At 43.2% G+C, this 17,421-nt stretch overlaps 1 protein-coding gene across 11 annotated transcripts in view; it reads right to left on the bottom strand.

The window, feature by feature from the left end:
* S6kII (Ribosomal protein S6 kinase II) overlaps window positions 1-17,421 on the bottom strand; it is a 156,448-nt gene that overhangs the window by 22,189 nt on the left and 116,838 nt on the right. Inside the window, exon 1 of one of the 11 annotated variants that reach the window (XM_022839483.2) lies at window positions 964-1,594. The exons of the other annotated variants lie outside the window; for them this stretch is intronic. Coding sequence (XP_022695218.1) covers window positions 964-1,041 — 78 coding nt within the window. The 5' untranslated portion in view covers window positions 1,042-1,594. Of the gene's footprint in view, window positions 1-963; window positions 1,595-17,421 lie in introns of those variants that run through there. 11 annotated transcript variants of the gene reach the window in all.

Raw genomic sequence — 17,421 nt, 5'->3', positions numbered from 1 at the left:
TGTATTTTAAAGGAACGTATTCACTGAGCCTTCGCTGACTCTGTTCTGGCTGTCGCAAAACTTTTATTCGAATACGTTTAATCTCCGCCTGCTTTCTCTTTTCCGTACTTCCGTTCCATTTTCTATCTTCCGTTAATGTTCCTGCATCCTTATTATTTTCTATGTACGTATGTTCTTATCCCGGCCACGATAGCTTCCACTTTTTTTAATGTCCATTCAAATGTTCCAACTATGCCCAGAGCAACAAGCGATTGTCTCTGTTTTCCTATATTATCGTTCTGTTCCTTAACTCGTTCAGTTTACTGCTACCACCGCCTGCCTATCTGCCTTCAGAAACGGTACTTGATGAACCCAGGCTAAACGGACGTAGTCCGTGAGTATCGTGACGACTCTCGAACGTTTGATATAATCGGTTAAGAGGCGTATCGAACTGCTTACGTCGACTTGTTATCGTTAACCGCTGGGTTGGTAAGCGAGCATTTTAACAACCTAATCCTATTGAAGGGGGCAAGGTAAGAGAGAAAAGGTAATTTCAATCAAGTGAAAAATTGTTATGCTCACCCCACATTACGCCGGCTGTTTGCTGACTTGATCTAAATAGAAACAAGCACAACCGAGGAGAACCCTGAAGGTGTAATAGTCCTGCTGTGTCCTGCCAAAACTCACAGTATTATACTTGCAATAATGCGAGATAGGCCGATCTTTTTGTGGTCGTTGTCCGAAGATTTCGACCAGGAGTTTAATTCTTTCTATTTATCTAATGGAGAAAGCGGTCGGTGTTATCAGCATTTAGCAGATTCTAGGCAAGTTATTATTACAGAAGCATTTATAGCACTGGAACAAATCAACATTATGCGAATACAAATGTGAAGTTTTCGTTTTTCTATAAAAACACAATGAATAGAATTCTGAACGCTTTTAGTCTAGCATGCCATGCGCGTTACCACAGAGGCGGGCTCGTACCAAAAACATAGATTTCTTCTTGTCAACGTGCGTCTTCCTGATGAATCTCAATAGTTCAACCATTGTCGGAAGAATCATGTTCAATTCTTTTGTATGCTCAGTTTATTGCTCAAGAGGTAAACGAACGAATCCAAACTAAATTAAATACAGCCATAAACTGTACGGACGAACGCGGCCCCGTATGAGGTAACGATATAGATGGCGTTGCTGTTTTCTGTTCAATTACCCAACGCAATTTGGCGGGATTGACTAGCCATAGGCACTACCACAGATTTTCACCAAACGAAGAAAAAAACACGTAACTCAATCGATTATTTTGCTGCACGGGTCCCCTTAACACAGTCGCCTGTAGAAATGGCGGATGGATCGTCGTGCGTTTAGTCTACACAGATCGCCCTAAACACGCGTGCTTTTTTTTTCCGCTTGTAGAGGCGCAGGTTCATCCCTCGAGTGACATTCTCTAAACATCGAGCGGCTTCTAGTAGTCAACGATTTTGACGAAACGTTGGCGCTGTTTGGTCTCCATAATCCGACACACTAGTGCGTTTCCTCTCTTTCTCTTTCCCTTCGTGTTTCGCTTTTTTTTCGCTTTTTGCGAGCGACTCTTATCCGTCGCTCCGCAGCCGGTTTCTCCAGTGGAAAAAAAAAAAGGAATTCCCCAACGCTGCTGGTTGTTTTCTACTACGAGACACCGCTCCATCATCGCGACACTGCGTCGATTGGCAGCGGCACGACGGTGGCATGTTGCCTAAAGGATTTACAAGACTTAGTTCATTTCCCCTTACTTTGTTTGCTGGAGCTGGACACGACGCCACCGAACGCATCAGTTGTCGTTGCCTTGGACTTTACGCTTAGGACTGGCTTTGTTCGCTAGTTCTTGATTGTTCGTTTTCATTTTCTCATAAATAGTGCAGTTCTCATCCTGCTCTAGGACAAAGGCTAGTTTTTGTTATTTTCAACATTAAATGACTATCTACAATACACCGATTAATTCAACCAAAGGCCAAACAAGAGTCGACGAAACGCTACAGGTCAAAGCTACTACTGTTGTAATATTTCTATAATAAAACCAATAGCACTATGGTATCAGTCATCTCCGAGTTGTACAGATCTACGACAAACGCCTGGTTTCACGGACGCATATAGGTACCATCATTTTTAGTTAACTCAGCACTTCCATCTCAAACAAACGCAACGATCACTCTTTCAACATCATGTACTCTCACTAAATAATCTTTTTTTCTCGCGGTATACAGATCTGCATGTTCTTCTGCATATGCCAGTAACTCAGGTTTCTCTCTATTAAAGTCTCATTTTTTCTCTATTTGACGCATATGCGTGTATGCACGTACAGACCATGCCCACTTCCTCAGCTTCGTATTCAAAGCAGCAGTTATCCAGAAGATGGTGAAGCATGTTAAACTTAGGCGCATTTTTACAGTAGCGATTAACGACACATTATGGGACGTATTTATCGGCATCACTCGACACTTAATTGTCCCGATACATACGAGCGAGAAAAGGTGGCAAAGCAAATTTATTATAAAGACCACCGCCACATAGAGACACTGAATGGCCAAGACGTTTTTTGTCTACAAGGAGACTGCTAGACAATACGTACAGGAAAAGGCTCGACTTATCCGCGAGTGCGGCGTAAGTTGAAAACAATCGTCGCGGAAACGTTCTATCCACACCCTGCTCGTTTGCTACTGCTCTATCGCACAAACAACTGGCAGCAAGAAACGAACGACATTAGTCATCCCGTAGACGTTCCGCAGAACAAATTTTTTCGCTTTGTTTAGCATCATAAGCTACACTGTTCCACTTTTTCTGCACCATATTTTTTTCCTCGGAATCCACACTGTCTGTTTGTCCAATCGGAACTCAAAAGTAATAGCACCTCCGGCGAGCCTAGATCCTACTTCGCGCACGGGCCTTCTCGATTCGATGAAGAGGACCAGTTGGGGTGTGTCGGGTTACCCAGTCCCAGACCAGAGAGAGCGACCAGAAAGGCCGGCTGACGAACAAATTGATATCAATACAGAAAAATGTTTGCTGATGCGTTCAGTCACATCGTATTTCTGTCCCGAGATTTTCTCTTCTTGGTTACTTTTCGCGGAAAGCACACTGCGCCCTTACTTGACCGCAGAAGGCAAGTAGGTACGCAAACGAGGTTCTTCGCCGTTGATATGCCCCTTCTGCGCGAGTGCATCTTCCCTTAGCTACGCAATGCGATGACATAGACGTAGATATGGAGAGGCTCGAAGAACGTGGCATTTTCTGTTTAATCACAATATTACTGCGCTGCCAAATGGTTGTTTACGAACGGATCTGGACCCGCTGCAAACAAAAAATGTTTGATGGTCGAAACTCTCGAACCACGACACACTAGCGTTTAGCTAATCAACAATATGTCGGACATCGTGATTAAACGGCGGTAAATTCAAGCAAAATTACTACGGGAGTACTTACAACTAGCAGAGGCCATAATATGGAAAGAGTCGAAGGGTCCCCAAAAGCACAATATGGAAAAAAATATGGTCCAAGCTAACGATTCATATATAGATATAATAAAACGGCGTGCACGGCCAATCACCCAGAGTACGTAATAGGAAGGCGATAATTAGTAAGCAATTTAAGTAGTGGCTTGTTTCTCACGATCTCCTTCCAGCAACTTCCTCCATATTCGTGCTACAATTGTTACCTTAGCTTTTTTTATCATTTGGCCTCTCCGCAGTGAGTGATATAGTGCCTACTACACAGCTCCGGCCAGCTGGGCGTCATCGTCGTCATGCACACGGCACGCTTCGTCCTAATAGGATCCACGCAATCTCAAAGAAAACAGACAAACTAGTATGTATTCTAAACATAGCAAACACGCACCCGACACGCAGCTCCACCGACCAGCTTTTACTTCCTTCTTTTCAACTTGTTGCTCGTAGTTTTCTTCGAACGTATAGTCGGCATTTTAGGTGATGAAAGAACGCTCAGGCTCTACCTAAAATACGCGAGTCCATCAAAAAACCTACCTTGTCCGCTAAGCTCTACGTGGAGAGTTGACTGACTGACTGACTGATTGAACAGGAACAGTTCGTACTAAATCACTACTACTCTCAAGAACGAGATGCATTTCTGTTAATAGTGAAATCTGATTTTGCACTTCGTTACTTTTTGCTGACGGTAAAACTGTAACAGCTAATATGAGAAGAGACAAATGCTTGATTAAAATAGAAGAGACAGCGTTAATGAACTGGCAGGTCATTTCCATTAGCCTGGCTGATCAAAACAGGATGTGAGGTACTATCGTGAAGTAGTTTCGAATTGGCTTTATTCGTAAGGCAGGGTCGCCTGAGTCTTACTACTCTTCACGCAAGCGAATCTCATGGACGAAGCTCCAACGATGATGAGTAAACTAGTTTTGTGTCAAGAATAGAATGATGTGTCGGAATCTTCAATGTTGACTTCAATGGAACAATTGCCCTGACATACATTAAGGTCGGCAAATAATATTTCTACCTAGCAACGTCTCGTTTTTCATCGTTAATTGCTTCCCACAACTTAATTCGGTGTACCGGTCTATTGCCAACATAGAAATTTTGTTCATACAAGGTCCGACCAAATATGCTTTCATACATCGAAAAATGTTGTCACACCTAACAACTTGGACTACCTCTATTGTAACTTATCGTTTAGATTAAAAGGGCAGCCACCCTGTGGACGATTGCAGTTAACTTGCCATCCGCTAATTAACCCAATAGCCAGAAACGGTACCTAGATAGAATATAACAGAACAATTCGTATGAAGCAGTATGAACACAAGACAGTAAACTATTTAGTAAGTTACTGCCAAATCATAATATATGCTTCAAACATCGCCATATCGTTCGCTTCATTTATGATTCTCTAACTTTGATTAAATAAAACTATCGGTAACCATCGTTTTAGTATAGATCTCCGCAAGAGTCCGTCGCAGCGTAATACATATACGCCAAAACGTAAAAGCAGTGAATTATATTCTCGTGTGAAGCGAAATACGTAGCCACTGCGTAGATACTACCGACGTCATTTTGGATCACGACCAGCGCGAACGTTCGCAGTGATCGTTGTCATTGCCATTACTTCTCCTGTCGCTGTGATCTTCGACCTCGCATCAGCTGATAGTAATCCTTGAAAAATTTATTTATATTCGTACTGCATTCGACCTTTTCCGTAAGGAGGAGCTAGTTTTCCGCGGTGATGATCTAGCGCGACTGTTCGATGCCTCTCCTGGAACAGTTAACGTGGTAAAAGTCGTTTCACTGTACACTATTTTATGGGTGCACGGAACAAACCCCCCAATGAGTGCATCTGTGACAGCAACAAACCTACCTTTCTACTGTGACAGCTCGGGTAGTGGCGCTAGCAGGGCTAAGCATGACTTTGCCGTTAACGACAAAAGTGCCGCGCTTGACAGAATGTTTCGACCGTGGCTTCTAATAGCCTGGTAAGTTAACGTTACGGCAACGCGGCGATATAGCTTACGTCAATAACAAGTCAAGCATTCTTGGTCCAGAACCGCATAGACAACTGTCATAGTTGGTTCGACGCGTACTGTCTGCCTTTCGCGGCAACGCGATTCTCTGTCCAAAAGGGCGGTCAGCCGGCGGTATCGACTCTATGCCATCTCAAAACAAGTTCACACGAAAGCCCCGAAAGTAGCAAAGAAAATCATTTTTAAATAGTTGTTGCACAGAGATTGACTAGTGCCGCGCAACACTGGAAATGATATGGCTGTAGTCCGCTCTGGGTTACTGTTCCTGTATTTTTCAAGATACATCTTTCCAGAGGAAAACGGAAACGGGTGTCGATACGTGTATGTCTTTGGGCGACAGTTGACCTTGATAATTGGTTTTGTTACTAGCCAATATTGTACATTACTCCAAACGTAATCACTGTATGTTTTTTGCATATTTCTAGTCACCTCTGTTTCTGAGATCTATTCGTGACGGCAGCGACACGTTTAGCGAAAGGAAAGCTACGAGCCGGCACAAAAGACTAACGTCTGACTAACTTGGGCTTGCAGGAATATGAATAAACTTCTTTCAACAGACGAAATTGCTACACAATTTTATAAGCGATAATATATAGGAATGGAGGGCACAAATGCTAAAAATGCACAGGCCGGCACTCGGCCGTCAGTTGCGCACTTCAAATCAAATGCGTCAGCGAAACAATTGTAGTCATCGTAACTCCTGTTAAGTGTTATGTCGGACGCGGATGGAGAGCGTCAAATAGCCAGGATGTTCGAACACGATTGCGTCGGTACAAAGGGCTTGATATGGACTTGCCTAAGAGGGAGGACACACAGATTAAAAAAGGCGTTACGAAACCACCCCGCAGAGCCCTGAAAAGGACATTTAGTAAACAGTGAACTGTGGCGCCAAACGGGAGTGAAGAACTCGGCGTACACCAGCGTCGAGGCTGTCTTTCGAAATGTAAATAACTCAAACGAACACCAAACGGATAGCTAAGCATACTGCTATCGATCGTGTAACGCGCAAGTGCTTTTCGTTGACAAGTTTGTTTCCGTTTCAATTTACAGCAAATACTCATTCAAATAATGTATAGCGAAATGTCAAAGTAATCATTAGAAATCATCGCTTTTAAAATACGCCTACAAGGCGCCAGGTCCGTTCAGAGCGATCTTACGGCCAGTCATCTTGGCGTTTTCCTTTCAAGCGAACTCATGGATGGTCATTGAACTCGTTGAAATCAGTAAGAGCAATAACGCTGTAGTTTTTCAGCGATGGATCCCTGTTCCTTCCTGCCGGATCTGCGGACAGCTCAGGGTCCGACGGGTAACGGCTAGACTATCCAAGCTTCGTGGGTAATGTGTGTACTTAGTAATCCCAGGGACATATTGCGGTCTAGGTTCGAATTCAGGTATAGACAGACTGCGCGACGTGCTGGAAGCCAGCCGTGTGTCTGACAGAATGCCTAATAGCGGCACCGGGCATATAGCTCGAATGATTATTTGTGGAACGCCGCCCGTTAGATTTGATTCAATTGCAATTATGTTTGTTAATATATTGAGATGCTTTGACGTTAGCGTGCAATTTGGACTGACAGGATAATATCGAGCGGCCTCTTTCTTTGGTGGCGCTCAAGCAAAAATGACCAAAGTCTGGTTGGTGGACCTAGGTTAGATGACTGTTATCTATCTACTGAACCTGCAATTGCGTACTTAAACCGCTGGTGTGATCTGGCGACACTGTAGGGATATTTTCTGTTAATCATAACAACGATATATTTAGATGATTCGTCGATAGAACAAAATTATTAGGACAACGGACTCGATACGTACGTTTATGGTTCAATGGGTCGTTCCTTCATCAAGTGTTTCACCCCAGTTTTCAGCTATTCTCCTATAGTTTGATGAAATGAGTATCGAGGATATTTTATTCTCAGCCCATTAAACGCTTGACTGGGCTCATTGTTGCCTAACCCAGCAGCTGTTATTGTTTACATTGCTTTCCCCATTGTTCAGGAAAGTAATGACGTTTCTTTATGTTCTAGGTAAACCGAGATGTTAAAAAGCTAGCAGAAGTCGGTCGCAAAGCAGGCCACGTCCTTGTCTGGCCATCTTGATTGTTTATTGTTGCTCAGTTTCGTACAACATATGCGCGCTGCGATATTTGTACTAAATGTCCTATTCTGTTATGGCTTTCTATTTGTAAGTATCGCTTGAAGCCATTTTTGTTCGTCTATTTATCGACGCTGTATTTAAATTATTAGGGATCAAACAATGAACATCACAGACCAGCGTTTGTGATAAGTTTTATTTTTGTATTCCTTGGATAACATACCTTTTTTTACCGTTGATGTCTGCTTCCCACCACTCCATGCCTGAGTTCTTGTTTGTGGTCGTGCATGTTCGCTAAAAAAGTTGTTTGCTAATGTACAATGTATATTGTGCGAGTATCTCAACCACTCCATCTACGCGTCACCTCTATCCATTTATTTGTTGTGTGCCTTTTCAAATCGAGCTCAGCTTAAGGGCAACGTTTAACGCATTTTTTCGAAACTCACTACGAGCTTATCATTTTCAGGAAAAAAGTAAAAGAATGTCCGTGACTGTAACGCTGAAAACGTAGCGTTAGGCTTATTTCTCTCGTTTTGATACGTTGTGCTTTACTAGGCGCTTTTTGTCCTTACGGGTACACTCGAAGCAGGACATGGAGTGTAATCCGGAGCGCTACAGATGCAAACGAGCACAGAAAGCTCTCACTGGATTTATTCCTGTGCCAGCGATAGGAAACGCCTTTCATTCACCAGTGTCGTCGGATTTTTCGTGAGCGTCGGCGTCGTCATCATCATTAGAGTCCTTCGCGTAATCGATGAGGATCGGAAAAGCACTATTCGTCGCGATAGAATAGTCTCTGAGCAAAGGCTGCAAAAGACCCAGGTTTCAGACGGGTAAAGTAACTCCTTTCAACGTTTTCCTAATTGCTACCGTTGTGCAGGCCAACAGAAAGGGAATTGCTAAGCGAAGCTAAATTACACGACTGTACACTAACGCTCCCAGCTGTTCTCTATTTTGTTGTTTTTCTTCAGAACATCATCCGAACGGGTACCGACCCGGGTTTAAATTACAGTCTCGCAATCAAACACTTAACTGCCCAGCGAATTGATCCCTTGGAGAATACTAAGTCCCAGTGGACGAGACACATTTAATTCAAATAGGTTTGTAGGCCCATGTGGTACTATTCGGAGTAGACATTATCTGTATATTACTTAAACATAAAGTCACACACCGTTGAATTTGATCAACATCCATTATTTGTCCTCAGTTCGTTACATGCTCTCGATACACCATGCAACCCTTAATTAAACATAGAAACTAGTGTGCCATAAAACCAAGATAGGTAATACGTGAATACAAACATCAATCACATCCAGCCCAAGCTTTGGCTGCTTCACACAATAGTCCATCTAGGTACTCGATCCAACTAGTTCTTAACACCTGAGCAGCAGGTACAACAACAAACTTTGGCCGTGACAAGCCCACATAAATAGATTACCACAAACGGGGCCTTACTAACGGATGAGCCTAGCACAAACGGAAGCCTGAGCTTACATGCAAACCGCATAAGATGACGACGTCACACGGACTTAACAAAACTAATTACCAAGACACTTATGCTAATAACGTCTTCCGATGATGCCTGCCCCATCAAAGAGACAAACCGGCCCAGCCTAGTTCCTAGGTAGCATCGTGGTCCGTGCAGTGGGTAGTCCGTCAACTGTAAACATGCGAACCGATGCTCTCTTATGTTAAAGAGCACCCTTCAACCTAAACGCAGGCTGAATATTGCCGCCAAGTCGGCAGAAACGGCCTCAAGCGAAGGATGTCGGAATGTCTGTATGCTGAATATGAAAGGATGTCCGTATATGGTCCTGTGTTTCACGTCAGGCCTCGGGTTTTCCTATTGCGGCGCTATTTGCATAATCAATTGAAAGCTGTGCTCTGAATACCCGATGTGATCACAACAATAAGCACATTTACGAATCGCTGAAGTGTTTAAACATCCAGTAACTTGACATGTACGTTAAACGGACGATAGCTATCGAATGTTAACTCTCGCCCAAAGGGAAGATAAGAAGAAAGATCAGGAAATATACGTGTTCAACATTAATAACATTTCGTACTTGATCTTCACGTGGCCTAGAGCGACTCTTCTGTAAAATAATACATAATTGTAAGTCCTGAAACGATAATAGCCAACTAACTCTATCAAATTAGTAACTAAAACATAAAATCCTCAAATACATATGTATACATGATAATATAAAAAATGGCGAAGAAAACCGATGCCGTCTCGCTCGAACAACCGTCACCACGAGTCACTATCGGTTCGAAATTGTTTTAACTAATTAAGCTATATGCCATAAATATCAAGTATATAACAAATATATAAGTAGCTAACCGAGTAGGTAAGATGTCAGTGAAGTAATTGCTACGGTAAAACTTCGGCACATTCTTGCATGCACGGATTTTCCGTTATCGATAGATGTCGTTCAGTTATATCGTCGTTATTACACCCATTTATCTTTGTATAAACACCTAGAAATTAGTAATGTAAAAGCGTACAAAGTTCTTTTAGCTCCGAGGGGGATGCATTTGCTGTCAGTCTACCTGATTTGACTGGCTTTGGTAAAATAGACATAGCGAATTTCTCCAATTTTTTCAATATTTGCCTTGATCGTCAGTTTGATACAGATAGGAACATACCGGCGGAGGTTAGCTGGAATGGTGCATCAGTTACCGAAGCATAGCTTTTCCTTCCTTGAAATAAGCCAACAGACATAGACCTCTTTATGTCTAGCGCAAAAACTTAATTCTTTTATTTGAAAAGACTCCTGCATGTACGGCGTGGGACTGAATGGGCAATCCACGGGCGTTGGCAGATTTTTACGCCCTGGTGCCTATTGTAAGACTGTTACCGCTGTGACCAATCTCAGAACCTCGACGATGTCCTGATCACGAGTCTACCACTGCCAATTATTATGTTACAACTAAGCTAACAAGCGCGCAAACCTCTATGAGTAAGTACGTGCTCTATAGAAGCTGTATATAACAATATCTTGCTAATATATAGTTGGACATGGATATTACGGTTGCCTATCAATAGAGAGATAGAACACGTGTTGCTTTATGGCTAGCGTCCATAAATCCGAATATAGACGAGGTATGTATGCATATATTACGTATGGAAAGTCGCGCTATCCTGCTCCTCGTACCAACTTCGACAACTGGATTCCGACTCAGATAGTTCAATAAACAACATTCGCTACCTATATTGCACCGGGAACGGTGCCCTCAAATGCAAGTATGACTGATACCGAACGTTGTCAATATCCGCACCAATACACGACTTCGACAATTTTGCCTAACTGCCATGCCGATTTTCCTGATGTAGACCGTTGATAACTACGAGTGCATAGTATCGTCGAAACGTAACCCCAAAACAGGGCCGACAGGCTTAACTCAGGACAAAGGACGGCATAAATTCCACAACTAGTTAGCTAGAAACCATTATTTTGCGTATGCGTAATCCTATGAGAGAGTGGCTGATGCAATGTCTAACGGCAGCTGTGGCCGTAGAAATTGAGCCATTTGGCTTGAAGAGGTGACGTTTTCTGTCATATAATTACGCATGTGATAATGCAATGAGGTTAATATCATCCCTATAACTAATATGAATACTGGCTCTAGGCACACATCAATTTTTGCAAGCAGAAAGAGATGTCCGAATGAGAACATACAACAATAATCTGCAAAGACGTTTCTGTTTGTTCGAAATGAAAAAAAAAACAGCGCCCGCAGTTACACTGCCTGGCCCGACTGGTTATTAAATAATAACTTTATTATTATAACTGTTTTTACTTTTAATGGAGCTTATGAAGGAGCCTGTAGAAAGATCTTTCGTGAACATTTCAATAATAGTGGGAGACTTATCTGTCTTTTGCAAATGGAGCAAATGGAATTAGTAAGCAGATTGACAACTTCGTAGACCCAGTGTTATTTTGAAGCCCGCACTCGTTCTCCCCACGTGCCCAGGTAAATAAAAATGGATTTCGATAGTTCTAACTTTCAGAAACCTACATGAAATCTAATATGCCATTGACAGGGTTGTTATTAGGACGGGATTGACTGGCTTGTTCTATGCCGCTGTGTTTAATCCAGAAACTAGTTGTAACAAACTGGCCGTTGGTGTTAGCCAGCTACCGCCTGCAACGAAGCCATTACATCCGCTAGGTTTATCTCTGTGTGAGTCCAAGCAAGCACGCTTCGAGGGGCGACTGCTACTTTTGTTATCACTGTTGCAATTCCATTCCCGCTTTGATATTCTATGTGGGTCGCCAACATAACGCTCTACGCGTCAAATGTTTTACGAGACGAAAAAAACATCCCGAACAAGGAGTTCTGTTTTTAATGCATTGGGATGACAGGGTAAGGGACATAGGACCATTCTACCGTCGGTAGAACGCCACCGCTTTAGAGCGCGGGGTACTGGAAACCTTCAACAATTCTGTCATCGGCTAAGATTGAACCCACAATTAGCGCACCCCGCCAATGGGTTCAGCTTCCTGCATTATTTATTAGGTCAGGGCAGAAGTTTCCAGCTTCACCACTGCCTCCACCTCACAATTTGCTACTCGCTTTACCTCAATGTATGCTGTCCTCGTTTGTGGTGACCGTTTACCAGGCTATCTCAGATCAAACGGCCAGACAGGTCCCAGCAATACTTCCAAGTAACAGTAACAGCGGAAAGTTGAGCTGAGGAATGAACAAGCTGCTTATTAACGTTCGGAGCGAAGTCGTCGATATCGCGTACAGAGCTAGCTACGATATATATTGCGCGCTCGAAAAAGTCACCTACACAAAATACAAAGTTACGCGGGAATGCGACGCGCGTTGTATTCGCTCGCCTTCCAGGAACAGCGGCCCGTCGCAAAATCGCACTCGATATTCCTTTAGCAAGCGTAAGGCCATGCAAACGGTACCAGCACGAGTGGCGCGTGGATCGCAAACAGCAGAAGATTACGGTAATATTGAGTTTGGTTGTTAGAGTTTCATCTGTTCGAGTCAGATGTATCTGTGTAGAACATTTAACCTTTCTAGCCATTGCAGGTCCTGGCCAGCCTTACCCGTTTGCGGAGCTTGTTAGCTAGCAGTAAGAAGCTACTGAAAACAACTGCGCGGTTACGAATTGCCATCCAGCCTATAGAACTAAGGACCATCTGAGTTTTGAATTCGCACAGTCTCATTGTATGAGCGCATTTAGAGTCACAATTCTACACTACAGTGTTAAAATATGTAGCATGTGCGCTAGAATGGCGAAAAACATGTAAAAAGGGCATTTAAATGCCGCAATGACTAGTTGTTTACGCTTGCTAGTTCCGTCTTAGTGCCTCGTCAATTTGTTTTTTACTTGGACGTTACATACGAATCACGGTGGTATGTGTGGTCATCATGTGACCAACTCTGTGATAAACTGCCTCACTACAAATGTCATAGGCAGCGTTGGTGATATTTCGAGTCCTATGTGTCGATCTGCTTGCGCGAATCTTCGGCAATCACCCGCGATGACGAAGAGCAACGCGCGAACTCAGTGCCATCATGCTTGCAGACGCACCATTGATATTTATGTCACAACTATCGTCATGGCAACACTAATACTTGATTATACGAGTAAATTAAAATACATAGATTTCATCTCGGCATGGCCCACTGGCGAAGCAACGATATAAGCTAGAACAGCAAAAACAGAGTCCCACTAAAATCGCCACTACTGACTAAGTACGACCGCCGTACGCTTGGGGAACTGCAACTTTACAAAGATTATGAGAAATGAAGATAAGAAAATGAAGAAAAAACAAAGACCGTTGTGACGATGAGATGTCTAGAGACGATGCCACTAGCATTCGCTAGGGCACACAGCGGCCGAGCGTAGGTACGTACATGAACCTGTTTAGTGATACCTAAAACGGTATACTTATATAATTGTGTATAAGTAAAGTAATGGGGAGCAGGGTAAAGCAAGCCCGTTCACAGCTGAACCATTATAGTACGAGTAGCTTGCCGTACGACCGAACGATGGCTGTTTTATACAAAGGCTAGCAAAAACTTTTGCACCCGACTAAGAAACAGCTTGCAATTCAGACCAGATCGCTACACACATGCACGAGCTCTGTATTGCGTTTTTATAAGTCTATTAGGCGTCAAACTTGTGAGACTGCACTATAAACGTGATTAGCGCTAAACGTTGGTTTAGGTTCGATTTCTGGCGAATATAATACCCGTTTGTTATAACGATCTCTTCACGTTACTAGGCCAAGCCAGAGACTGATTATTCTTCCATTTCTTTCTAATATACGTCTGCCAATACTCTAACAAATTCGCATCTCCATATACGCAATCTAGTTTACGACTTCTACTCGTTTACCACGGCCAACGATAACGTTTGTCTACGCCCAACAACGGGGCGGAATCACAGACGCACATCCTATATCCCGTCTGTTAATCATCTCTATTTACATAACTCTGATTTGTTGATCTAGCAGACTATATGCCATCTATCAACGATAATCCAACTTCAATTTAGTTCCGGTATTACTGCTACCAATCACCCATCGCTGGCGACAAACCATACCTTTTTTCGTTCGTAATTCGTTGAACGTAGGTCCGACTTGCGCACATTTATTTGACGGTGATCGGTTCCTTAGGGAGGGTGGGTTACTATGGGTCGCACTAAATTGAGCTGTTTGAGTAACAAGCGAAACTGGTCAAGGCCAGCGCCTTTGCATAGCTGAACGGGCAAACCAGGCCAGCTGAAATGACAGAAATGTCTGGTCAGAAAGGACTGGCTTGCTTGAACAGTCCAACTTCATCTATCGTACGCCTGTCGTCAGGGAACTTCAGCTTAGCTCTAGGCTTCATCTAGATCAGTCGATAGAACGAAGGAGCAAGAAGCGTCCACACAAGAACACGACCGTGACGAAGAGCGAGTGTCCGTGGTAGACATGGCGCCACACAGGCGATCGATTGGAAATAGTTCGATTATAGGAAAATACGACTTGACGCTGAGTTAAAGCTCCTTTACGTTATACATGAACGGCCGCCACAAAACTGCACATAGGAAACGAGAAGGCGGAGATAATAAACGTGCTACTTGGCCAGAGTCAGTGTTTTCCACGTCGCATCCCTGTCCCCCGGGTGCACAGCTAAATACACACTTACACGTCTAGCGGATTGTCATCGTGAACACACTGTTATTGTGAAGGTCCTATAAGGCAGCTAGTGTTAGCAACTGAGCGACCTTGCAAGCTGCTAGAGATGGCCTCCTTTTTACGGCTCTCTATAATATTTGCATTAATAACATTTATGCCCCTATACATTTTTTATAATATCTTCTGCCTACCCCCATAGTCAGCTGGCGAGCTGGAACCGATACGTTAATTATAGCCTGGCTAGCATAGTTGCCCCAAATACTACGAGCGAGCTTGCAGCTCTCGATGAATCTGATTAAAACATTTTACAGGTTAGCAGTATCAAACGTCTGATATAGTCGAGGAAACTGGGTCTGATTGTGTGCTTCGTTTAATTTACGTGCCTTTTGATTGTTCAGCCTTAGAAGTAAACAATTTTTTAATAATTAACATGAATCACTCTTTACATACATGAACTGTACACTATGGGTTTTCATGCTATATTTGCTAGCAATACGTACTTTTTTCGGCTGTAACAGAGAATGTAGGCAGCTGCCGATAGTTCGATACGAAATGTTCGGCTGGACAACGTTCGGTACGATATGGTACAGTACAATATGATAAAGCATCAAGACCTGTTCCTTTTCTATGGAGAGTAGCCATATGCTGGGGCACCAGCACATGTAGCATCAATTAACTATTCACTCGCGTTATGTTAACACGAAACGTTTCCTCGCTGCCAGGTCGTCTGATTTTTTCAAGATGTAATGAATGCTACACACGATTTATCTAAAGATCGTTGAAGCCTGCCGATTCGCAGAAATACACTCTCATAAGGTTAGCCACATGACACGTGTGAACGACAGTTTCGAACAAGTAATACCTTCTACACTGGAAGACACAAATTATCAATTGTACGTAAAATCGATCGATGATATATCGTATTTACTTATTTTTCTTCGAGAACTTGCCCGAACACCCAGAGAATGCAAGTGAAACTTTTCTTATGGCCATAAGGAAAAGATTTCAGTACTACTCAACTGGACCCTCTAGGATGACCACTAAATAAAAGGTATCAGTGCATTAAGTTGATTTCGTAGTTTTTTTTCTTCTTTTCCTTTACGTTCCTCTCAAGCCACAGCTATTTGATGCCCCGTTAAGGTTCCTTTGCTCCTTCAGCCCACCGAAGCTCGAAGCGAGAAGTCATTCATCCAGTGATGGAGCAATCCGAGAAGAGTTCTATGAAGCATGACTTTCTCAACAATCAAGCAGACAAGCGATTGCAATACGGTTCAACCAACATCGTATTTTTTCCTTGGTGGGAGAAAAACCTAACAGCACATTCCTCTAGAGACATCAATGCCCAGCTACGGTCAACAACGAGACTCTGACGCAAGATATTAACAACAAACAAATATGTCGTAACAGACACCACACAAATGAGTAGGATGAAAGGGATCTGAGGAAATATCTCCTCCATTTTGTAAGAGATCCCTAAGAGTACGAGTGTATTCTTCGGAGTACTGAATATTTAATATAAAGTTGAATAGTAAAGTATGCAGGTTCATTTTTCCTCTTGAAGGACACAAAGCAAAGAGTTAATCTAAACATATAGGAATACATACGCCCACCGAACCAAAGCTCCGTTTCAGTAGCGTCTACGTTCTATGCTGCACAGAGCTATAGTGCAACGCTGGGAACATGCTAAAGAGGAGGGTTAAGCCTTTATTCGAATATATATAGCAAGTTCAACACTTGTTGTAAATCCGCTTATCGTGTCACACAATCCATTGTCATACGTCCGCACAAGCAGGCAGACGGGCGAACACGGTACCTTAGTACACCCACTTAGGTTAAGTAAACCTGTACTCAGCAGCGTTCAAAGCATATACACGTCCGAGATGAATCTCAAGTACAACAATAACATCATAAGACAGCTGTTTAGCCAGCAAAATAAGTAATATTCTTTTAGCCGTCGTCTGCACCCCATCTGGCGCTGGCCGTACCGTTTTGCAGCCTACAACCTTCTGTGGCCGCAATAAGACGCACTTGCAAGACCCGTTCGGTCACTCAACCTGAGGATGATTTCCGTTAGGTGCCTCCTCAGAGGAAGATATAGCAGGATCGCTCTGACTCAAGCCGCCTGATAGACATCTGTTCAGAGTTATCCCGCCTAGAAATTTACTAGAATTTACCAGGTGCAAATTGCCCACTGTGGTAGCTTTGTGGGCTTTTCGTTTCGAGGGTAGCTTTTTACTCGAGTACTCGCCCACACTACAATCGTTAAAAAAGTATAAAAAAGATAGCTAGCAATAGGTTCACCTCGTGTCCAGCGTTCTCCTATACAGTGCAAAAGGCTTGGAGACACCGGCACAATTATAACTGAACTCCCCTAGTCTCATGCCCCTTTTCTGCTAGCTGTCTTTTGCCGCCTGCAGCACTGGACATATTGAGATTGCACAGTTAGGACCCGGTAATTGAGTGCGGTATTACGAGAACTGCCCAGTGTTTTGTGCTAACCGAGAAGGCATTTGATATTACGCCACCAAGCGGACAAAGCCAAGAACGCTCATTACAGCATACGGCAACCGAGGATGGGCAGAGCGTGACGTCAGAAATGAGCACGTGGCAACAAACTCTTTACGTAAATATATATATGACACTGACTTTAGACTGAGTGTGACATTAAGCTTAATACTGATGACA

This window comes from Varroa jacobsoni, unplaced genomic scaffold, assembly GCF_002532875.2.
Source record: "Varroa jacobsoni isolate VJ856 unplaced genomic scaffold, vjacob_1.0 scaffold_803, whole genome shotgun sequence".
Classification (NCBI taxonomy): Eukaryota; Metazoa; Arthropoda; class Arachnida; order Mesostigmata; family Varroidae; genus Varroa; species Varroa jacobsoni.
The sequence above is the reverse complement of the archived record's forward strand: the minus strand, read 5'-3'. Positions and strand labels throughout refer to the sequence as shown.